Source organism: Balaenoptera acutorostrata, chromosome 16 (assembly GCF_949987535.1).
Source record: "Balaenoptera acutorostrata chromosome 16, mBalAcu1.1, whole genome shotgun sequence".
In the NCBI taxonomy this organism is placed as follows: Eukaryota; Metazoa; Chordata; class Mammalia; order Artiodactyla; family Balaenopteridae; genus Balaenoptera; species Balaenoptera acutorostrata.
Genome location: NC_080079.1, coordinates 27914748 through 27939994, shown reverse-complemented (window position 1 = coordinate 27939994; position 25247 = coordinate 27914748). Strand labels below are relative to the sequence as shown.

General features: G+C 40.3%; 2 protein-coding genes across 11 annotated transcripts in view; both read left to right on the top strand.

Annotated features, from left to right (window-relative positions):
* The window catches only part of BTRC (beta-transducin repeat containing E3 ubiquitin protein ligase), a 197867-nt gene that overhangs the window by 12729 nt on the left and 159891 nt on the right, over positions 1–25247 (top strand). The window lies entirely within an intron of this gene.
* Positions 19715–20666, top strand: LOC103006144 (BTB/POZ domain-containing adapter for CUL3-mediated RhoA degradation protein 3-like). Its single transcript, XM_057531308.1, has one exon. It carries the CDS (start codon positions 19719–19721, stop codon positions 20625–20627), a length of 909 nt encoding a protein of 302 aa, XP_057387291.1. The 5' UTR covers positions 19715–19718; the 3' UTR covers positions 20628–20666.

Below are 25247 nucleotides of genomic sequence, written 5' to 3'. Positions count from 1 at the left end.
ACTTGTTTTCCTTGACCCTCACTAAACTGAATACAGATTTTTCACTTTGTAAAACTGAAACTCTTTACCCATTAAACAGGCCCTGGCAACTGCCATTCAGTTGCCTTCAGTCCCTGGTAACTGCCATTCTACTTTGTCTCTATGAATGTGACTACTCTAGATACCTCATATATGTGGCACCATACAGTATTTGTCTTTCTGTGACTGGCTTATTTTTCTTAGCATAATGTTCTCAAGGTTCATCCATGTTAAGGCATGTGTCAGAATTTCCTTCTTTTTAAAGGCTGAATAATATTCCATTGTATGTATATATCACATTTTGTCCATCTCTTGCCAGACACTTGGGATACTTTTACCTTTTGGCTATCGTGAATAATGCTGCTATGAACATGGGTCTACAAATATCTCTTCAAGACCCCAAAACGCTTAATATTTTTTCATCTTGATCTTTTGTTAGCACTTTTATGAACTCATCAGTTTTCCATTAGAGTTCTGAAAATGCTTATTCATTCAGTTCAGCAGTATAGTCAGTTACCAGAAACCTGTACTTGTCAGAGTCTTTTCCATGAATATTTTGCCTTTTACATTTAGATCTACAGTCCGTCTGGAATTTTTATGTTTGATACGAGGTAGAGGACAGAATTCAGTTTTGTTTTTCATCTGTTGCGTTGCATGGTCACTTTTGTCATATACCACCTGTCTATATATGTGTGTGGGCTTGTTTCCAGGACTTTTATGTTCCAGTGGTCTATTTATCCTTGTGCCAATATCACACTTTCTTTTTTTTTTTTTTTTTTAATTTTCAGCTAACATTGATTTTGTGTTTCCTTTCAGTGTATTTAGTAAGCCTAAGCAGAGACATCTTTTTTTTTTTTTAATATTTATTTACTTATTTATTTATTTTTGGCTGTGTTGGGTCTTCGTTTCTGTGCGAGGGCTTTCTCTTGTTGCGGCAAGAGGGGGCCAGTCTTCATCGCCGTGTGCGGGCCTCTCACTATCGCGGCCTCTCTTGTTGCGGAGCACAGGCTCCAGACGCGCAGGCTCAGTAATTGTGGCTCATGGGCCTAGTTGCTCCGCGGCATGTGGGATCTTCCCAGACCAGGGCTCGAACCCGTGTCCCCTGCATTGGCAGGCAGATTCTCAACCACTGCGCCACCAGGGAAGCCCCCACACTTTGTTAATTAGTATATTTTTAAACCAATTCTTTTTTTTTTTTCCACACACACACACTGTATTTTATTTTTACAAGAGATAAATAGACTGACACCAAGCATTGTACATGGATGACCACAACAAAAGCAACAATGATTGGAATTACCAAACATGAAACACACTCATACTATGTCATAATATTGACATTCAGTCCAGTAATCCTCCACTGTGACAGCTCCTTTACTTTCAGTGAAAATTGATTTGTATATTCTTTGCCTCTGAGTCTTTGTGGGATTTTTTTTTTTTTAATTCGGACAGAAAGTCACAAAAATTATACTCATCCTCATCAGTTCACTCAGTCCCATGTAATTAATTTTTTTTTTCATTTTGATCTTTTGTTAGCACTTTTATGAGTTCATCAGTTTTTCATTAGAGTTCTGAAAATGCTTATTCATTCAGTTCAGCAGTACAGTCAGTTACCAGAAACCTGTACTTGTCAGAGTATTTTCCATGAATTTCTTGAAGATGAAACCCTTTTATAGGAACATATTTGCAAAATCATCAGAGTACACCCAGAACTGTCTGTAAATGACAAAAGACTTAAAAATGACCATGGTTAAAGATTTGATGAAAGTTCATAATAATGCAGTTGACAAGAAAATTAGTTATTTCTGAGATATACATTTTAAAGTAATAACTAGGATTATTACTTATAACATTATACCAGAACATATAAGATTTTTAGAAGTTTCCTGTAATGTCTGAAACATTTATATAACATATTTCCATACATATACAAATATAAGATTTTTAGAAATTTCATGTAATGTCTGAAACATTTATATTAACATATTTCCATACATATTTCCATACAAATACAAATATAAGATTTTTAGAAATTTCATGTAATGTCTGAAACATTTATATTAACATATTTCCATACAAATAACCCAATGAAAGTTTAGTATTAGTTGTTTTGTTTGTTTTTTTATACTGCAGGTTCTTATTAGGCATCAGTTTTATACACATCAGTGTATACATGTCAATCCCAATCGCCCAATTCAGCACACCACCATCCCCACCTCACCGCAGTTTTCCCCCCTTGGTGTCCATATGTCCATTCTCTACATCTGTGTCTCAACTTCTGCCCTGCAAACTGGCTCATCTGTACCATTTTTCTAGGTTCCACATACATGCATTAATATACGATATTTGTTTTTCTCTTTCTGACTTACTTCACTCTGTATGACAGTCTCTAGATCCATCCACGTCTCAACAAATGACTCAATTTCGTTCCTTTTTATGGCTGAGTAATATTCCATTGTATATATGTACCACAACTTCTTTATCCATTCGTCTGTTGATGGGCATTTAGGTTGCTTCCATGACCTGGCTATTGTATATAGAGCTGCAATGAACATGGGGTGCATGTGTCTTTTTGAATTACGGTTTTCTCTGGGTATATGCCCAGTAGTGGGATTGCTGGGTCATATGGTAATTCTATTTTTAGTTTTTTAAGGAACCTCCATATTGTTCTCCATAGTGGCTGTATCAATTTACATTCCCACCAACAGTGCAAGAGGGTTCCCTTTTCTCCACACCCTCTCCAGCATTTGTTGTTTGTAGATTTTCTGATGATGCCCATTCTAACAGGAGTGAGGTGATACCTCATTGTAGTTTTGATTTGCATTTCTCTAATAATTAGTGATGTTGAGCATCTTTTCATGTGCTTCGTGGCCGTCTGTATGTCTTCTTTGGAGAAATGTCTATTTAGGTCTTCTGCCCATTTTTGGATTGGGGTGTTTGTTTCTTTGATATTGAGCTGAATGAGCTGTTTATATATTTTGGAGATTAATCCTTTGTCCGTTGATTCATTTGCAAATATTTTCTCCCATTCTGAGGGTTGTCTTTTCGTCTTGTTTATGGTTTCCTTTGCTGTGCAAAAGCTTTGAAGTTTCATTAGGTCCCATTTGTTTATTTTTGTTTTTATTTCCATTACTCTAGGAGGTGGATCAAAAAAGATCTTGCTGTGATTTATGTCAAAGAGTGTTCTTCCTATGTTTTCCTCTAAGAGTTTTATAGTGTCCAGTCTTATATTTAGGTCTCTAATCCATTTTGAGTTTATTTTTGTGTATGGTGTTAGGGAGTATTCTAATTTCATTCTTTTACATGTAGCTGTCCAGTTTTCCCAGCACCACTTATTGAAGAGACTGTCTTTTCTCCATTGTATATCTTTGCCTCCTTTGTCATAGATTAGTTGACCATAGGTGCGTGGGTTAATCTCTGGGCTTTCTATCTTGTTCCATTGATCTATGTTTCTGTTTTTGTGCCAGTACCATATTGTCTTGATTACTGTAGCTTTGTAGTATAGTCTGAAGTCAGGGAGTCTGATTCCTCCAGCTCCATTTTTTTGCCTCAAGACTGCTTTGGCTATTCGGGGTCTTTTGTGTCTCCATACAAATTTTAAGATGATTTGTTCTAGCTCCGTAAAAAATGCCATTGGTAATTTGATAGGGATTGCATTGAATCTGTAGATTGCTTTGGGTAGTATACTCATTTTCACAATGTTGATTCTTCCAATCCAAGAACATGGTATATCTCTCCATCTGTTGGTATCATCTTTAATTTCTTTCATCAGTGTCTTATAGTTTTCTGCATACAGGTCTTTTGTCTCCCTAGGTAGGTTTATTCCTAGGTATTTTATTCTTTTTGTTGCAATGGTAAATGGGAGTGTTTCCATAATTTCTCTTTCAGATTTTTCATCATTAGTGTATAGGAATGCAAGAGATTTCTGTGCATTAATTTTATAACCTGCAACTTTACCATATTCATTAATTAGCTCTAGCAGTTTTCTGGTGGCAGTTTTAGGATTCTCTATGTATAGTATCATGTCATCCGCAAACAGTGACAGTTTTACTTCTTCTTTTCCAATTTGTATTCCTTTTATTTCTTTTTCTTCTCTGATTGCCGTGGCTAGGACTTCCAGAACTATGTTGAATAAAAGTGGAGAGAGTGGGCATCCTTGTCTCGTTCCTGATCTTAGAGGAAATGCTTTCAGTTTTTCACCATTGAGAATGATGTTTGCTGTGGGTTTGTCATATATGGCCTTTATTATGTTGAGGTAGGTTCCCTCTGTGCCCACTTTCTGGAGAGTTTTTATCAGAAATGGGTGTTGAATTTTGTCAAAAGCTTTTTCTGCATCTATTGAGATGATCATATGGTTCTTATTCTTCAATTTGTTAATATGGTGTATCACATTGATTGATTTGCGTATATTGAAGAATCCTTGCATCCCTGGGATAAATCCCACTTGATCGTGGTGTATGATCCTTTTAATGTGTTGTTGGATTCTGTTTGCTAGTATTTTGTTGAGGATTTTTGCATCTATATTCATCAGTGATATTGGTCTGTAATTTTCTTTTTTTGTAGTGTCTTTGTCTGGTTTTGGTATCAGGGTGATGGTGGCCTCATAGAATGAGTTTCGGAGTGTTCCTTCCTCTGCAATTTTTTGGAAGAGTTTGAGAAGGATGGGTGTTAGCTCTTCTCTAAATGTTTGATAGAATTCACCTGTGAAGCCATCTGGTCTTGGACTTTTGTTTGTTGGAAGATTTTTAATCACAGTTTCAATTTCATTACTTGTGATTGGTCTGTTGATATTTTCTGTTTCTTCCTGATTCAGTCTTGGAAGGTTATACCTTTCTAAGAATTTGTCCATTTCTTCCAGGTTGTCCATTTTATTGGCATAAAGTTGCTTGTAGTAGTCTCTTAGGATGTTTTGTATTTCTGCGGTGTCTGTTGTAACTTCTCCTTTTTCATTTCTGATTTTATTGATTTGAGTCCTCTCCCTCTTTTTCTTGATGAGTCTGGCTAATGGCTTATCAATTTTGTTTATCTTCTCAAAGAACCAACTTTTAGTTTTATTGATCTTTGCTATTGTTTTCTTTGTTTCTATTTCATTTATTTCTGCTCTGATCTTTATGATTTCTTTCCTTCTGCTAACTTTGGGTTTTGTTTGTTCTTCTTTCTCTAGTTTCTTTAGGTGTAAGGTTAGATTGTTTACTTGAGATTTTTCTTGTTTCTTTAGGTAGGCTTGTATAGCTATAAACTTCCCTTTTAGAACCGCTTTTGCTGCATCCCATAGGTTTTGGGTCGTCGTGTTTTCATTGTCATTTGTCTCTAGGTATTTTTTAATTTCCTGTTTGATTTCTTCAGTGATCTCTTGGTTATTTAGTAATGTATTGTTTAGCCTCCATGTGTTTGTCTGTTTTACGTTTTTTTCCCTGTAATTCATTTCTAATCTCATAGCGTTGTGATCAGAAAAGATGCTTGATATGATTTCAATTTTCTTAAATTTACTGAGCCTTGATTTGTGACCCAAGATGTGATCTATCCTGGAGAATGTTCCGTGCGCACTTGAGAAGAACGTGTAATCTGCCGTTTTTGGATGGAATGTCCTATATATATCAGTTAAATCTATCTGGTCTATTGTGTCATTTAAAGCTTCTGTTTCCTTATTTATTTTCATTTTGGATGATCTGTCCATTGGTGTAAGTGAGGTGTTAAAGTCCCCCACTATTATTGTGTTACTGTCGATTTCCTCTTTTATAGCTGTTAGCAGTTGCCTTATGTATTGAGGTGCTCCTATGTTGGGTGCATATATATTTATAATTGTTATATCTTCTTCTTGGATTGATCCCTGGATCATTATGTAGTGTCCTTCCTTGTCTCTTGTAACATTCTTTATTTTAAAGTCTATTTTATCTGATATGAGTATAGCTACTCCAGCTTTCTTTTGATTTCCATTTGCATGGAATATCTTTTTCCATCCCCTCACTTTCAGTCTGTATGTGTCCCTAGGTCTGAAGTGGGTCTCTTGTAGACAGCATATATATGGGTCTTGTTTTTGTATCCATTCAGCCAGTCTATGTCTTTTGGTTGGGGCATTTAATCCATTCACGTTTAAGGTAATTATCGATATGTATGTTCCTATGACCATTTTCTTAATTGTTTTGGGTTTGTTGTTGTTGTTTTTTTTTTTTTAAATTATTATCAATTTATTTGGCTGTGTTGGGTCTTCGTTTCTGTGCGAGGGCTTCCTCTAGCTGCGGCAAGCGGGGGCCACTCTTCATCGCGGTGCGCGGGCCTCTCACTATTGCGGCCTCTCTTGTTGCAGAGCACAGGCTCCAGATGCGCAGGCTCAGTAGTTGTGGCTCACGGGCCTAGTTGCTCCGCGGCATGTGGGATCTTCCCAGACCAGGGCTCGAACCTGTGTTCCCTGCATTAGCAGGCAGATTCTCAACCACTGCGCCACCAGGGAAGCCCTTGGGTTTGTTTTTGTAGGTCCTTTTCTTCTCTTGTGTTTCCCACTTAGAGAAGTTCCTTTAGCATTTGTTGTAGAGCTGGTTTGGTGGTGCTGAATTCTCTTAGCTTTTGCTTGTCTGTAAAGCTTTTGATTTCTCCATCAAGTCTAAATGAGATCCTTGCTGGGTAGAGTAATCTTGGTTGTAGGTTCTTCCCTTTCATCACTTTAAGTATATCATGCCACTCCCTTCTGGCTTGCAGAGTTTCTGCTGAGAAATCAGCTGTTAACCTTATGGGAGTTCCCTTGTATGTTATTTGTCGTTTTTCTCTTGCTGCTTTCAGTAATTTTTCTTTGTCTTTAATTTTTGCCACTTTGATTACTATGTGTCTCGGCGTGTTTCTCCTTGGGTTTATTCTGTATGGGACTCTCTGCGCTTCCTGGACTTGGGTGGCTATTTCCTTTCCCATGTTAGGGAAGTTTTCGGCTATAATCTCTTCAAATATTTTCTCTGGTCCTTTCTCTCTCTCTTCTTCTGGGACCCCTATAATGCGAATGTTGTTGCGTTTAATGTTGTCCCAGAGGTCTCTTAGGCTGTCTTCATTTCTTTTCATTCTTTTTTCTTTAGTCTGTTCTGCAGCAGTGAATTCCACCATTCTGTCTTCCAGGTCACTTATCCGTTCTTCTGCCTCAGTTATTCTGCTATTGATTCCTTCTAGTGTAGTTTTCATTTCAGTTATTGTATTGGTCATCTCTGTTTGTTTGTTCTTTAATTCTTCTAGGTCTTTGTTAATCATTTCTTGCATCTTCTCAATCTTTGCCTCCATTCTTATTCCAAGGTCCTGGATCATCTTCACTATCATTATTCTGAATTCTTTTTCTGGAAGGTTGCCTATCTCCACTTCATTTAGTTGTTTTTCTGGGGTTTTTCTTGTTCCTTCATCTGGTACATAGCCCTCTGCCTTTTCATCTTCTCTGTCTTTCTGTAACTGTGGTTTTTGGTCCACAGGCTGCAGGATTGTAGTTTTTCTTGCTTCTGTTGTCTGCCCTCTGGTGGTTGAGGCTATCTAAGAGGCTTGATGGGAGGCTCTGGTGGTGGGTAGAGCTGACTGTTGCTGTGGCGGTCAGAGCTTAGTAAAACCTTAATCCACTTGACTGTTGATGGGTGGGGCTGGGTTCCCTCCCTGTTGCTGTGGCTGTCAGAGCTCAGTAAAACCTTAATCCACTTGACTGTTGATGGGTGGGGCTGGGTTCCCTCCCTGTTGGTTGTTTTGCCTGAGGCAACCCAACACTGGAGCCTACCCGTGCTCTTTGGTGGGGTTAATGGCAGACTCTGGGAGGGCTCACGCCAAGGAGAACTTCCCAGGACCTCTGCTGCCAGTGTCCTTATCCCCATGGTGAAACAGAGCCACCGCTTGCCTCTGCAGGAGACCCCCCAACACCAGCAGGTACGTCTGGTTCAGTCTCCCCCAGGGTCACTGCTCCTTCCCCTGGGTCCCAGTGCACACATTACTTTGTGTGTGCCCTCCAAGAGTGGGGTCTCTGTTTCCCCCAGTCCTGTCACAGTCCTGCAATCAATTCCCACTAGACTTCAAAGTCTGATTCTCTAGGAATTCCTCCTCCTGTTGCCGGACCCCCAGGTTGGGAAGCCTGACGTGGGGCTCAGAACCTTCACTCCAGTGGGTGGACTTCTGTGGTATAAGTGTTCGCCAGTCTGTGAGTCACCCACCCAGCAGTTATGGGATTTGATTTTACTCTGATTGCGCCCCTCCTACCGTCTTACTGTGGCTTCTCCTCTGTCCTTGGACGTGGGGTATCCTCCTTGGTGAAGTCCAGGGTCTTCCTGTCAATGATTGTCCAGCAGCCAGTTGTGATTCTGGTGCTCTCGCAAGAGGGAGTGAGAGCACGTCCTTCTACTCCGCCATCTTGGTTAATCTCCTTAAACCAATTCTTGATATTGGATACTGAATGTTCCTCAGCTTTTGCATGTCCATATATATTGGAATCAGCTTAATTTCCACAGAACATCCTCCTATGACTTTTATTGGAATTGCATTGAATCTATATATAAGTTTGGGGAGAACTGAGATCTTAACACTATTGAATTTTATAATCCATGAAAATGGTATATCTTTCCATTTTTGAGGTCTGTAATTTCTCTGTGTAGGGGTCTTTATACATCTTTTGTTAGATTTATTCCAGGTATTTGGTGTTTTTAGATGCTATTTTTAAAATTTAATTTTCCGTTTGTTGTTGCGTGTAAAGGTTTTTTTAAACCTGAGCTCCATGACCTTCATTCAGTATAAACACATGGGAGTAATTTTTTCTGAAAGGTCTGTAATTTACATCTGAATCTGATTCCCACTGGGGGCAATTACAACAAAGAAGATTAGAAGACCACTTTAGTTATTTGACTTTGAGTGGATTGGACTAGGGACGGGGGGGGGGGGGGGGGGGGGGGGGGGGGTGGGGCGGGGGGGGGTGGGGCGGGGGGGGGGAACAGACAGGCAGGGAGGCTGCGTAAAGACTATGTAATAGTCTAGGCAAGAAGCCATGTGGGCTTGAGCTAGGGCAGCCGGTATGGAAAGAAGGAAAGATATTCAAGGAATATTCTGGAGATACAGTGAGTAAGGTTTGCCTGGGGCTAGGAGAAAAGAAAAAGAGAAAAGAGAAGAGTAAAATATGGCTGGTGTCAGGCGTGTTCAGGGCGATTAGTTAAAGGGAAGGTTGCCATAGCAGTAGGTATGGCAAAACAAGTATTTGGTGGGTAAAGATATTGGAGTAGTTCCTAACTTTAATAAGGAGACTAAATTTAAGATGTACACATAGATAAAAATGGGCAAAATGATATAATCTTTGGAATTTGCTTTGGGATTTGGAAGGTGGCAAGCTGAGTGATGGGGATTCATTATATGCTGTTCTATACTTTTCTGAGTATATGAAAGTATACATAATAAGAGGTTAGAAAAAGATTTATCCACATAGAGAGTGAGCCAAGCTGAAGTTCTCTGGACCAGCTCTACTCAAATTCCTTTGTGATAGAAAGATCAGGATTCATCTAAATGTTACTTTTGTGTAATTGCATAATCATTGTCCATTGTACTGAGAACAGTGTTTTAAATCAAGATCAGTCAGAAGGAGACATAAAGCTACAGAGGCTTCACAGGCTGAGGTAGACCAAGTGCTTGGGGGTAGCTAGGAGCTGAGGAAAGGAAATTTAGCCAGGCAGATGGAACATGGTATCTGTTGGCAATCCAAGCAGATTTGGGGACTCAGAAAAGTTTAGAAGGGCAGGATATAATTTCAGAGGGGAAAATAGTGACAAGGAGTTTGGGTGCAGATATTCTGGGGAGATTCAATAGGCAGACAACATCAGTGAGTACTGAAAAGAAGTGGCAAGTCCTCTGTTTCAAGTTTGGGCTCAAAAATAGAACTGGAATACCCAGCAAGGAACTAAAGAATTCAGCCTACTCATTAGTGCCCACTGCAGTAGTACTATACTTTATTATTTGGAGAATTATTTGGAGAGCATATTAACATGTAGTGCAGATTCTCAGCTCCTCTTCCCTCCACTTAATTTAGTAGGTCTCAAGAATCTGCATGTTTAATAGGCATCTCAGTGTTTCTGATAGAGATAGTTTTCAGATCACACTTTGACAAAATGTCTAGACTGCTGTGTCCTGGCCAGTGCACCAACACAGAGGGAGTGGGGGAAATATTGTGGCTAGAGCCAGAGTAAAAGGTGAAGCCTTGAACATGGGGAACATAGCAGGAAGCAGCTGAGTTAACTGGATTCAAGAGTGGAGGCAGGTGATAATCATTTTGTAGTATGTAAGTATATTAAATCAACATGTTGTACACCTTACACTTGCACAGTGTTATGTTAGTTATATCTCAGTAAGGCTGGAAAAAAACAGTGAAGGCAGAATGAGACAAACTTCATGGCAGAGGCTTAGAATCTCTGAGTTCCAACTGATTAGTAATAAGTTGGTTTCTAAAAACAATTTACTTCTGGGTGCTGTTTGCAGCTGGAGAATTTGGTGAACCATAGGGGCAGAAAAATTAACAAGATAATGCCATTTATAAGAGATATATCTAGTTGAAGAACAATAGCAACATCCCCAAATGTGGCCACTCTAGGTATGTTAAAATCACGTCACAATAAACTGGTAGTCCCTGCTGGTGCTATGAAAAGGTTGTGGATAGTTCTAACATTACTTTTATTGTTAATATTCCATGACCCTATCACATACGTGAAGATAAATGACAACAGACTACCTCAACCGTTGTTTCATAGTGCTCTTAAGGTAATGTCTTGAGGTAATGTCAAGGAATGAAGGGAGAAGTCTGAGGAATCATTGAAGTGTTGCTTAAAGCAATAGGCATAACTGAATGGTAAGGAAGTTTATGATGAAAGATTAGTCTTTTGTACAATTACATAGACTAGAGTTGTTCTTTTGAGCAGGGTCCTCAAGCTGACCTCAAGTGAGAGGCACAAAGCCACAGGCTTTCTGGTTAGTGAGAAATTGTCTGAAAAGGTCTTTTTATCTTCATCCCTTAGATTAAAAGCAGCATCAGCCACAGCATTAGAGGAAGATGTAATTTGATACAGTTAAATGAGGTAAATGTGAAGGGGCTTTCTAGTCCATAAGGATATAGTGGTGGTAATACTTTTACAACAAAACTCTAGTTCAAAATAATTCACACAGGCTTCCAAGGTTTATTGAATAGACATTCCACCCCTATTCCATTTTACTGTTTAAACGTGTATTCATGTCTGCTGTGTGCATGTTTTTGGTCTTGGTTTTTTCTTTAAAAAATTAACGTTTAGTAAAATTGACTTTTTTTTAGTGTACAGGTCTCAGAATTTTAACACATGTGTAGATTCATGTAACCACCACCACTATCAGGATACACAACAGTTCCATCATCCCCCAAGAAACTACCTTGTACTATCTCCCCGTCTTCCTAACTCCTGGGAACTGTGATCTATTCTCCCTCACTTTAGTTTTATCTTTTTGAGAAAGTCATTTAATGGAATCATACAATATATAATCTTTTCGTACTGACTTCTTTCTCTCAGCATAATGCCTTTTAGATGATTCATCCAAGTTGTTGCATGTATCAATAGTTCATTCCTTTTTATTGCTTGGTAGTATTCCATTGTATGGATTGTACCACATTTTGTTTATCCATCTGTTGAAGGACATTTGGGTTGTTTCTGGTTTTGGGTGATTATAAGTAGAGCTGCCATAAGCACTTGTGTTTAGGTTTTGTGGGAACATAAATTTTCATTTCTTTGGGGTAAATACCCAAGAGGGGAATTGCTGGGTCATATGGTTAATGTTGTTTAACTTTATAAGAAGCTGCCAAACTATTTTCCAGAGTGGCCATAACATTTCGCATTACGACAGCAGTGTGTGAGAGTTCTAGTTCTGCATCCTTGCCAGCACTTGGGATTGTTAGTATTTTTTATTTTAGCCATTCCAATAGGTATATAGTAGTATCTTATCGTGGTTTTAATTTGCATTTCCCTAATGAATACCTCAGTTCTTGATGACTTTATCTATTGGGCTCAAACACAAAAGCTAGTCATCCTAAGAAGAATCAGAAGAATGGTCATTAGAGTGATGTAATGTTCTGTGAAACATTCTATGAAAGACTTTTGTAACATTAGCATTCTATGAAAGACTTTTTGTAAATATTTTAGAAAGGAGTTTGTGCTAATGAATGTTCATGGCTTTTCAATGAAGTGAGGGGTACTTTGAAACCTAGATACAAAGTTTCAAGTAAGCCCTGTGACAGTGAGAATGAGAGAGTGACTTAAGAGTATTTTTTTCTGGTGGCATTTGGTCTTATGTAGAGCACTTGTGGCTTTTAAACTGAGGAGACAGGCAAATGAAAAAGAAAAATATCTGATTACCTGATAGTTTTGTTTTGTTTTGTTTTGTTTTGTTTTAAATAACACAAGACATGCAAAGTCTTAGCACACAGCCTGGATCATAGGAAGGATTTTTTTTTTAAATAAATTTATTTATTTCTTATTTATTTATGGCTGTGTTGGGTCTTCGTTTCTGTGCGAGGGTTTTCTCTAGTTGCGGCGAGCGGGGGCTACTCTTCATCGCGGTGCGCGGGCTTCTCATTGTCGTGGCTTCTCTTGTTGCGGAGCACCGGCTCCAGATGCGCAGGCTCAGCAGTTGTGCCTCACGGGCTTAGTTGCTCCGCGGCATTTGGGATCTTCCCAGATCAGGGCTCGAACCCGTGTCCCCTGCATTGGCAGGCAGACTCTCAACCACTGCGCCACCAGGGAAGCCCAATTTCTTTATTTTTAATAATGATAGAGGTTTATAATTATTGAATCTTTGTTTTGATGTTATTAGGCGTGTCAGTACTTTTCTTTGATACCAAGTCCTCAGTTAGGAAGTAGCCTCCTGATTAGAACTTGTTTCCCTGGGAGAATATAGTCCACTTAGAAGCAGTTTCCAGGAATATATTGCTGCAGAAATAGACAGTCAAGTAGTGACTCATGTGTAGCATTCAGTGTAATTTAGAAAAGATGACTTAAGTAGAGGAATATTGATGCATCTGTTTTTCAAATTGCAGTTAATTATAGTGACAGCTTATAAGATCTACTTCATTCTCTCTTGGAATCTTGTCTAACTTTACAAATTTTACGTGATTTAGGTTAGAAACGGACAATTTAAAAGTTAGTCAAATGAATTAATCGAAAAGAATCCTGCCTTATCAAATCATGCTTCTAAAGGTTTTTCACACCCTCCAATCTTATTCAGGTGTGATGTTTTGAGAATAAGAATGATTGTTTCAGCTTTTATCAGAGTTTGAGAATAGAAACTCCTTTTATGCAGGTATGTATCATTTTTGATTATATGGTAGTCCACTGGATATAGTCCCTCTACTTGACATATACCTACTGCATCAATAAACTGTGTGATCCTAGATATGTTTATATGTGGTCATGTTAAAAAGTGTTTCTTAAATATTCTTAAATGTGTTTTATCAATATCTTATGGAAAAATACTCATAATCTTTTGAAAGCATTCATGTTAAAAAGAATTAGAAATGATGTTTATCTCATTTGGAACTCTTTCTCTTTCAATGTATCATTAAAGTGTAGGTACAGTATATAAGAATTCATACCATAGGATCAACTGAGACTTTGATTTAAATTATTACAAATTATACACGGAAGCCTGCATAAGATACTACATATTTTTTTTTTCCAAAGAAGCTTCTTTAAATGGTTCTGTTAAGTGTAGGAATGTTCTGATGATTATATTTTTAATTAAAATAAGAAATCTTTGTTTAAAGTGGCATTCTTTTTTTACGGCCTGTTACAGTCTCTGTAACAATCATTTCTTAAGTCTGAACATTTTATTTCCAGGAATCCATTTATATAAAGCTATGTTTAGACTTAATTAAGGAACAGTTCTTACAAAGCTTGTAAATAGCCAGGAAAAAAGGGACCGAAGATAAAACTGACATTCACGTTTAACAAAATGATTGTTACAAGGTATGTAATAAGCTATAAAAATACAATAAATCTCTTTTTATAAGAGTTCATATTTTTTGGTCCTTGTTTTCAAGGGTATTTAAGGAGAATATCAAAGCTCTGGAAAGTGACATCTGTTTTGCTGAATGGACTAGTGATAACTTCTTTTGTCTCTAACTGACAGTACCGGAGTTCTACATGTCTTCTTGGTGTGCTTTCTTTGAAATACCTTCTAATCAGTTAAGATTGGGATGTAAATTTTATATTGTGCTATAGTGAAAACAAGACCTAGTTCTCATCTCACTTATACTACTTTCTAGAAGTTAGAAAACTTTGGGCAAGTTGCTTAACCTCCGAGTCTCATTTTCCTCATCTGGAAAGCGATGATAATAATTCTCTTCCTACTTCAAAGAGCTGTTGTGAGGACTAGGTGAAATTATAAATAGTGAAAATATTTTGGAAGTTATATATAGGACTGTGAGCGTCCAAGCTACATTTCTTTATCTCTCTAACCTTGGGTTGTGGAAGCAGTAGTAATAATAAAATAACAGCAATAATGGCAGAAAACATTTATAGCTCAGTATGTACAGTGTAGGATTCTAGGCACTCAACATATATTAACTCATTTGATCCTCTCACCTTATTAGGTATGTGTTGTTATTATCCCTAATTTACAGACATGGAAACTGAGGTACAGAGAGGTTAAGTTACTTCCTTAAGATCATACAGTTGGAGGGACTTCCCTGGTGGTCCAGTGGTTAAGACCCCACGCTCCCAAAGCAGGGGGCCCGGGTTGGATCCCTGGTCAGGGAACTAGATCCTGCATGCCACAACTAAGACCCGGTGCAGCCAAATAAATAAATAAATAAATAAATTTTAAAAAAAGCATACAGTTGGAGAAATATGGATTTGAAGAGGGGAATGGGTGGTATCAGTCTTCTTTCAAATCTATAGAAAAATTGAGAAAAGCATTCATATACCCTTCACCTGGATTGGCCAAGTGTTAACATTTTGCCATATTTGATTTTTTTCCTCTCTGTATAGCTATACTTTCCTTTCTAAATCATTTGAAAGTTGTAGACATCATGATATTTCACCTCTACTAAAGCACGTATTTCCTAAGAACACGGGCATTGTCTTTCATAACCACAATGCAAGATCCCACTCAAGAGATTTAACAGTGATAACATTTTATTATTCAATATATAGTTCATATTCAGATTTCCCCAGTTGTTCCAGTAGTGTCCTTTATAGCCTCCTTTTTTAAAATTGATGATCCAATCACATGTTACACATAGTTATATCTCTTTAGTCTCCTTTAATTTACAATAGTTCCTTAGTCTTTTTATTCTTGAAATTGAAGTTTTTGAAGAGTCCAGGCAAGTTTTACAGAATGTCTCTCATTTGGATTTGTCTGATTGTTGTCCATGGTTAGATTCAGGTTAAAAAATTTGGCAGGAATATATGTTGTAGTTTCTTAGTGCATTACGTCAGAAAGTACACGATGTTATTTTGTTCCTTTATCGGTGATGCTAAGTTTGATCATTTTATTAAGGCTGTATTCACCAGATTTCTCCATTGTAAAGGTATATTTGGAATTAATAAGTGCTCAGTGGAGTGAAACTTGGAAACTGTGTAAATAACTTGTTTCCCAACATTGTTTCTCCCAATAGTTTTGGCATCCACTGATGATTGTTCTGTAGAAGTTGTAAAATCAGCCCATTTATTTTTAGGCAGTTCTAAGTGTTTGTTTTTTTGGTCTTTTTTTCCTTCTTGACTTTGAAATGGTGACTGTTTCCTATTTTGAGAAGATAATGTGTAAACTTTGTCATTTTAATTTTATTTTTTATACATTTATTTGTTAATTTATTTAATTTTTGGCTGCGTTGGGTCTTCGTTGCTGTGCTCGGGCTTTCTCTAGTTGCGGCGAGCGGGGGCTACTCTTCATTGCAGTGTGTGGGCTTTTCTCATTGCGGTGGCTTCTCTTGTTGTGGAGCACGGGCTCTAGGTGTGCGGGCTTCAGTAGTTGCAGCACGCGAGCTCAGTAGTTGTGGCTTGCGGGCTCTAGAGTGCAGGCTCAGTAGTTGTGACATACGGGCTTAGTTGTTCCGCGGCATATGGAATCTTCCTGGGCCAGGGCTCGAACCCGTGTCTCCTGCATTGGCAGGCAGATTCTTAACCACTGCACCACCAGGGAAATCCCTTTATTTTTGTTTTTGAACTTAGCCTAATTAAAATGTACTTTTTACATTCTAATTTTTTTTTTTAAAGTTGATTATTTATTTATTTATTTATTTATGGCTGTGTTGGGTCTTCGTTTCTGTGCGAGGCCTTTCTCTAGTTGCAGCAAGTGGGGGCCACTCTTCATCGCGGTGCACGGGCCTCTCATTATCGCGGCCTCTTTTGTTGCGGACCACGGGCTCCAGACGCGCAGGCTCAGTAATTGTGGCTCACGGGCCTAGTTGCTCTGCAGCATGTGGGATCTTCCCAGACCAGGGCTCGAACCCGTGTCCCTTGCATTGGCAGGCAGATTCTCAACCACTGCGCCACCAGGGAAGCCCCTACATTCTAATTTATAGGTTATATGCTTTATAATTTTTGTCTTCAGTGGAAAACACTGCTAAAGCTGCTTAAATAATTGGGTTTAGTTTTTAGAGGCTTGTGGTAGTAAAAGCTGCAACAGAAGTTCCTGGAGGGCTTGTGTTTTCCATTCCGTAGGCCTGGGATGGAGCCTGAAAATCTGCATTTCTAACTAGTTTCCAGATGATGCTGCTGGTTCTGGGATCACACTTCGAGACTCACTGTGGCTTCTCTAGGCCTTTCAAGGCAATTTGCTCATAATTATTTGGGCTTTTTTTTTTTTTTTCTACTTGTTTGCTTTCTCTGGTAGATGTGAGAGTAGTGTGGTTATAGTATAGTGAAATAAGTTGAAGTTTGTGTTAGTTGATTTTGATAAATGTTGGAAAAATTGTGGGAATTGGCTAAATTACTGAATAGGATCTCATTAATCTGACTAATCCAAAATTGTGTTGTAATGAAAATGGCTGTAGGCTGTTTTAAAACTTACTGTGGCATTTATATCTGTTGGAATTTTCTTTACTTCACTTAAACACTGATCCCTTAGTTTTGACCGAATGAGATGTCCATTGTGGTCATTTTGGGCTTTCAGAATTTAAGTGATCCCTGCATACATTTCACCAACTTGGTTCTGTTAAGTCTGTGCAATTAGTAAAGCAAGTGGCACATTTGTTATGTCATAGAGATATTTTTGCTTCTATGGAATTTGGCCTGATTGTCCTCCTCCCTTGCTTCCCCTATTAGAAATGCTATAAACATCAGAAAGAAAAGGATGACCTTACTATTTGTTTCCCAGACTAAATCACAGCCTTGAAGCAGCTCTTTACTTCCGAATAAAAAGTTTAATTTCACGCCCTGACTGGTGCTTGTACGTGCAGGTAGATATTTATTTTATGCAGCTAAACTGATCTGCTTTTGCAAATTACTTGCCAGTCAGCAGAGCTATAATTTCTTATGAGTTGTTGGTGGTAAATTATAGTTCCTAGTAAGTTTTTTGTGTGTGTGTTTTCAGTATGTACTTATGAAGCAGAAGTGGGAATCAGTCACCAAACTTTGACCAGACTAGGATTTGACTAGTAGCTTTTTCCAAGGCTCAGGGATTGGGACTCCCCTCGTGGCTCAGTGGTTGAGAATCCGCCTGCCAATGCAGGGGACACGGGTTCAAGCTCTGGTCCGGGAAGATCCCACATGCTGCGGAGCAACTAAGCCCTTGAACCACAACTACTGAGCCTGCAGTCTAGAGCCTGTGAGCCACGACTACTGAGCCCAAGTGCTACAACTACTGAGCCCACGTGCTACAACTACTGAGCCCGCGTGCCTAGAGCCCATGCTCCGCAACAAGAGAAGCCACTGCAATGAGAAGCCCACGTACCTCAACGAAGAGTAGCCCCTGCTCACTGCAACTAGAGAAAGCCTGCACGCAGCAACGAAGACCCAAGACAGCCAAAAATAAATAAATAAAATAAATAAATAAATTAAAAAGGCTCAGGGATTGATGAATTTGGACTAACAATTCCAGTTAATTATGTAAACCAGTAAGAAAGAGTGAGATCTTGTTTTCAATTGATGTGAAAATGTACTCAGAACCTAGAAAGAGTGATGCCTGGTGGAAAGGATTAAAGAAGAGATTCTCTTTCTCATTGAGAAATAGAATATATTGTAGTTAAAATTTGAGTTTTGAAATTGGAGGGCACTATTTTTTTATTTTTTATTTTTGGCTGCATTGGGTCTTCATTGCTGGGTGCGGGCTTTCTCTAGTTGCAGCGAGCGGGGGCTACTCTTTATTGTGGTGCGCCTGCTTCTCATTGCAGTGGCTTCTCTTGTTGCCTAGCATGGGCTCTAGGCATGCAGGCTTCAGTAGTTGTGGCGCATGGGCGTAGTTGCTCCGCGGCATGTGGGATCTTCCCAGACCAGGGCTCGAACCCGTGTCCCCTGCATTGGCAGGTGGATTCTTAACCACTGCGCCACCAGGGAAACCCTGGAGGGCACTATTGGGCTGAATTTTTAATTGCTTAATTGAAGCCATGAAGTTTAAAAAATTTTTATTTTAAAGTGAGACTGACTTTTATTGAACTTGGATTAAGAGAAAATGCGATGAATCAGAAGGAGACAAAGTTCTACTTCCTTAATAAGTGGGTCAGTTATTTGGTTTAACTGAGATGTCACTAAATTTGTGTGGGCTTTGAGTCTAGAGGGGTCATCTAACTCAAAGTTTCATAAACTTTTTTGTTCATGGACCTCACTGAAAATCTTTTGTATGTCATGAGATACTCTCCCAAGACATGCACATGTGTATACCTTTTGTACATGATTTCAAGAGTTTCAGAGATCCTTGAATCCTATCCATGGGTCCCGATCTAGCCTTATTTTAATGTTGTTACATAATGTATTTTAATTTAAAATTTGTTGTTGATAGTTACCATTTCAACATAACTAGTTGTGACTTTAATAAGGGTATGACTATCAGGTTTGAGCTTCATCATAAAATGGCATTTTGAGAAGCTAATGAAATATTATGTTATTTGGTAGTATCAGGAAAAAGGGTACAGACTTGACTGGTGGGTATCAAACATCCTACTGGAATGTCCTGTTCTTAATTTTCTCATCCCCCTAGCCACCCAGGCAAGCAGCCGCAATTTATCCCTGTCTGTGATGATAGAATTTTACTTGTCAGGGATATATGGATAGATAACACTTAATACTTTAATTGCTATCCTACTGATATTACCATGCTCTTTCTACTTTTATCAGTTTTATTAAAGAAAGAGTATGACCAAGCAAATGCCCAGCAACGTCAATTTACCCTAGTAAGTGCACTTTACATCTATACACTCTTTTCTATCACAGTGAACCTTAAACACTGTCAGCATGTTCAGTTATTTATACTCTTCAGCTCTGGGAGGGCTGGGAAACATCGTTTTCCCTTTTTCTTCATCCTCTTAAGGTATCAACACTGGGAATCTGTCCACCTACTTAGCTCATTCAAGAAACAGTGGTTTGTGGTCATTTTAGATCAGTAGTAGTACACTTTGGGCAAAAGGCTTTGTTTGGATCATAGACTATGACTTCTTCCTTTTAAAAATGAGCGAAGGCCTCGCCTCCGCCCCAGGCTCACGCGAGGTGGGTGTTTCCTGTCTCTCTCAGTCCGGGTTTGGAGACTCCAGTGTCCTCCGGCTTTTCATGGAAGAGATGTCAGGAGAAAGTGTGGTGAGCTCAGCAGTACCAGTGGCTGCGACCCGCACCACTTCGTTCAAGGGCACGAGCCCCAGCTCCAAGTATGTGAAGCTGAACGTGGGTGGAGTCCTGTACTACACCACCATGCAGACGCTGACCAAGCAGGACACTATGCTGAAGGCCGTGTTCAGCAGACGCATAGAGGTGCTCACGGACAGTGAAGGCTGGATCCTCACAGACCGGTGTGGGAAGCTCTATGGTACGATACTCAATTACCTTTGTGACGGGGCGGTCCTCTTGCCCGAGAGCCGCTGGGAGATTGAGGAGCTGCAGGCAGAAGCCAAGTACTACCTGGTCCAGGGCCTGGTGGAAGAGTGCCAGGTAGCCCTGCAAAACAAAGATACTTATGAGCCTTTCTGCAGAGTTCCTGTTATCACCTCATCCAAGGAAGAACAGAAACTTATAGTGACTTCAAATAAGCCAGCCATGAAGTTGCCCTACAACAGAAGTAACAACAAATACTCGTATACCAGCAATTCTGACAACGGTATGTTGAAGAACATCGACCTGTTTGATAAGCTGTCTCTGTGCTTTAATGGAAGGGTCCTGTTCATAAAGGATGTCATTGGGGATGAAATCTGCTGCTGGTCCTTCTACAGCCAGGGCCGCAAGATCGCTGAAGTCTGCTGTACCTCTATCGTCTACACCACAGAGAAGAAACAGACCAAGGTAGAGTTCCCCGAAGCCCGGATCTATGAGGAGACCCTGAATATTTTGCTGTCTGAGGCCCAGGATGGCCGGGGACCTGACAGCGCGCTCCTGGAGGCCACAGGTGGGGTGGCCGGTTGCTCCCACCACCTGGACGAGGACGAGGGCGAGGAGCGGGAGCGGATCTACATTGCCCAGATCTGTTGAAGGGGCAGGCCTGTTGTCCCTTTGGCTGATCTGTGGTCTGGTGCTTGTTGGGACCCCGCAAGGTCTGACCAAGGGCAAAGATGCCCCTTCCCCTGCCCTCCTTGTTGACCCACTCCATCCCGGGAAGGCCGCCTGGCCTGCTCACAGGCATAGTGCACAAACCACTGCCCGGTGGACTCCATTCCTTCCTCCTCGGCCTTCTGCCCCGTTAAGCGAGGCTTACTGCCCCCAGCGGATGCCCTGCCCTTTGCTTAGAAGAAATTAAACACGGCCCCAGACTCTGTTCTGGCGTCCAGGCAGGACCACCGCTCACACCAGCAGCCTCAGGATGGCTTGCCTGCTGTCAGTGTAGCTGTCACCTGGAAATCCCTTCCTGTCTCTGCCTCTGATTCTTACACAGTGTGGAGTGGCCTTCGGCGAGCAGACCGAGAGGACATGCAGGTCCCTTTGGGTCCAGTCAGTGTGTGTGTTCATGTTAGTTTAAGGGACGTGTGCGACTGTGGATGAGGATGTGTGTCCGTGGGGCCTGGGTGGCCTGCGCTGGATCCCTGCTGTCTGCACGGCGCTTGTGTGGGACGGACGTTCTTGGTTACCTACCTCCCTGTCTCCTCCGTGTCCATGACGCGCAGAGGGAGTGGTGACGAATGTGGGTGGTTGAGACTAGGCTGGTAGAGTAGTTCCAAGGAGATCCGGTTGTGTGTTAAGGTATGGATGGGCTTTTTTTTCATATATAAATTTATTTTATTTGTTCATTTTTGGCTGTGTTGGGTCTTCATTGCTGTGCGCGGGCTTTCTCTAGTTGCGGCGAGCAGGGGCTGCTCTTCGTTGTGGTGTGCAGGCTTCTCATTGCGGTGGCTTCTCTTGTTGCAGAGCACAGGCTCTAGGCGTGCGGGCTTCAGTAGCTGTGGCATGCAGGCTTAGTAGTTGTGGCGCACTGGATCTTCCCGGACCAGGGCTCGAACCCGTGTCCCCTGCATTGGCAGGCGGATTCTTAACCACTGCGCCACCAGGGAAGCCCAGGATGGGTTTTGTATGCTGTTCGAGGGAAACGTTACTGTTTTATGCCAAAGGTATTAATACAGGCAGCCTTTGATACAGTGTGTTCCAAAAAAACGAGTTTATATTTTGAAATGGTTTTTACAGCTCAGACTTTGTACATCCTGCCCTACTTGTGACAGTTGTATGCCTTTATTTTGTATCCAGCAACAAAGACTACAATAAAACTTTAAAACAATCATGACCGAACCTAAAAATCATGTATCAGGTAGATGCTTTTTAAACTGTTGTGTGGGAAACTTTCATATTAGGCCATTTGGATTTTATTAAGTGCTAAGGATGGGAGGGAGGGGGCTTAAATAATGCTTTGTAAATATTTTATACAGTTTAAGTTTTAAACACCAACCCTGCTCTTTGGGTTGAACTTTTTTAGAAAATTAAAGTGAATGTCAGTTGTGATGTTTTCTGTAGGAATGGGAAAGCCATCATGTAAGTTCTGTTTTTTAAATGTTTACGTGAAGAGTAACTTTGTGGAACAGTCTGGGGCTCTACGCCTTATGACCAAACGTTTCTGGCCGTCTCTCTACTTTCACATTTCCTCCAACTTTGCACTTGTAGTTTGTAGTCTTTGCTTCCCTGGGATATGAACAAGTTCCTGAAACATTCCATGGTGCGTGATACTGTTAGTTGCATACAGCCGTGAGCTGACAATGACAAAGTGTTGGCTGGTCCAAGCTCTGTTATCAGACATATTTTACAAGGAACTGATTTCTTATGTGAGCACTAAGGGCAAACAAAAGTCAATATTTGTATTTAAGAACCATCCAAGTAAAACACTGGCCTAAGATTTGGTAAAGAGTAAAGTTTTATTACACTGTAATAGCTTACAATGGAAAAAGCAGAACAGCTTTGGGTCCCTTGTAATGAGGTTTTTTTCAAATAAGTCATCTTATTGTGGTGACTGGGGGCCTGTGCCCACGATGGTTCCATGGTTCCGGGTCTCGCCTCTCCATTGTCCTCCTGCAGTGGCTTAGTGGGGCAGTCGCTGTGCAGGTACCCCCGCCCTCCCTCTGGAATGTGTGCTCTCTAGGTCTCCACCCAGAGTCATTGTAACATGTGTGTGTCACTAACCTTTCTGTCTCTTTGTGCCATGGAAAAAAACGCTGTGAGCTTCAGAAGTAGTCATTGTATGTTGTACAAGCATCTGTGGACTTATATAAAATAAAAGTTATATAATGCTTCTACTTAAAAAAAAAAAAGAGCAGGGCTTCCCTGGTGGCACAGTGGTTGAGAATCTGCCTGCCAATGCAGGGGACACAGGTTCGAGCCCTGGTCTGGGAGGATCCCACATGCCGCGGAGCAACTAGGTCCGTGAGCCACAATTACTGAGCCTGTGCGTCTGGAGCCTGTGCTCCGCAACAAGAGAGGCCGAGATAGTGAGAGGCCCACGCACTGCGATGAAGAGTGGCCCCCACTCGCCACAACTAAAGAAAGCCCTTGCACAGAAACGAAGACTCAACACAGCCAAAAATAAATAAATAAATAAATAATAAAATTAAAAAAAAAAAAAAAAAAAGAGCAAACTGAGACCCAAAGAGGTCATGTGACTTGTTCAGGGTTACAGTTGATGACAGCCTGGATTAGAGCCCACATTTCCCTAATCAGAGCCTTGTTGGTTCCCTTTTGACTCTTTGTTTTGTTTGTGGTTGAGCTTGTGTTTCTTCCACTGGATGTGATTGATAGATGAAAGGTGTGTGTGTGTGTGTGTGTTTAATTAGTGCTTCTGTGACTTCTTTTCTTTTTTTTTTTAAATAATTATGCTACTTTATAATTCTTTATTTTATTTATTTTTATTTTTGGCTGTGTTGGGTCTTCGTTTCTGTGCGAGGGCTTTCTCTAGTTGCGGCAAGCGGGGGCCACTCTTCATTGCAGTGCGCAGGCCTCTCACTATTGTGGCCTCTCTTGTTGCAGAGCACAGGCTCCAGACGCACAGGCTCAGTAGTTGTGGCTCACGGGCCTAGTTGCTCCACGGCATGTGGGATCTTCCCAGACCAGGGCTCGAACCCGTGTCCCCTGCATTGGCAGGCAGACTCTCAACCACTGTGCCACCAGGGAAGCCCATGACTTCTTTAAGAAAGCTTTTTCTACCCTAAGGTTATGAAAATAGTCTCATATTTTCCACTAGAAGCTTGATAGTTTTGCCTTTCACATTTAGAATGTTAGTCTCTCTAGAACTGATCTTTGTGTTTGTGAGGAAGGAATTTCATTTCATTTTTTTCCATGTGGATTTCCAGTGTCCCCCAGCATCATCTACTGGAAGAATATGTATTCTCCACTGATCTGCAGAGCTACCTCCATCATAAATCATGTCCTTACATGCATTGGTCTGATTTTGGATTCATTATTCTGTATATTTTTCTATTTATCCCTGTATCAGTACCATGCAGCTTTATTCACATAGCTTTATAATAAGCCTTGATATATAGAAGTTAACTATTGATAGAGATCAAAATATGGAGTTTTAAAAATATTTGTTTTTTTGTTGTTGTTGTTGTTGTTTTTAAATTTATTTATTTATTTATTTTTGGCTGTGTTGGGTCTTCGTTTCTGTGCGAGGGCTTTCTCTAGTTGCAGCAAGTGGGGGCCACTCTTCATCAAGGCGTGCAGGCCTCTCATTATCGCGGCCTCTCTTGTTGCGGAGCACAAGCTCCAGACGCGCAGGCTCAGTTATTGTGGCTCACGGGCCTAGTTGCTCCGCGGCATGTGGGATCTTCCCAGACCAGGCCTCGAACCCGTGTCCCCTGCATTGGCAGGCAGACTCTCAACCACTGCGCCACCAGGGAAGCCCCAAAATATTTGTTTTTGAATATGTAAAACATGCAACACAGTACAAAACTCAAAAAGTAAAAAAGGGTATATATCAGAAAATCTCTTTACCCATCTTTGTAACATTTATTTTCCCTCCCCAGAGGCCACCACTTTTTCTTGTTTCTTGGAGATTAGTTTAAATTAGATTCTATAAGGACTTTTCTAGGACTCACCTAGAAGACACCTACCATGTATTAAATACTAAAATTTGAAAACCTTTGGTAGGGAAGATGGCTTTTTTTTTTTTTTTTGGTTATTTTTTTGTTTTGTTTTGTTTTGTTTTTTAAATGTTAAGAGGCAATGGTGTATAATGAAAGAACACTCTCTTGAGCCAGATGGTTTAATAACCATTTGACCCTTAGACAAATGCTGGAGTTTCTTAGCCCTTGGTTCTGTTTCCTGTCTATACTTTCTTCCTATTTCTCATCTTGTAAAATAGGGGTAATGATAAACCACGCATCCTACCTCATGAAGTCATTGTAGGCAGTAAATCTAACAACATTGTTTTTCAGTTTTGATGTCCATATGATAATTTTTCATAAATGAGCTTTTTTTTAATTTGGCTGCGCCAGGTCTTAGTTGTGGCATGTGGGATGTTCGTTGCCGAGTGCAGGATCTTTGTTGCAACATGCAGGATCTTTTTCTTTTAGTTGCGGCATGTGAACTCTTGGTTGTGGCATGTGGGATCTAGTTCCCTGACCAGGGATTGAACCTGGGCCCCCTGCACTGGGAGCACAGAATCTTAGCCACTGGACC

What these genes read in the sequence shown, in the direction of transcription:
- LOC103006144 (XM_057531308.1), top strand. Translation starts at nt 19,719, where the DNA reads ATGGAAGAGATGTCAGGAGAAAGTGTGGTGAGCTCAGCAGTACCAGTG.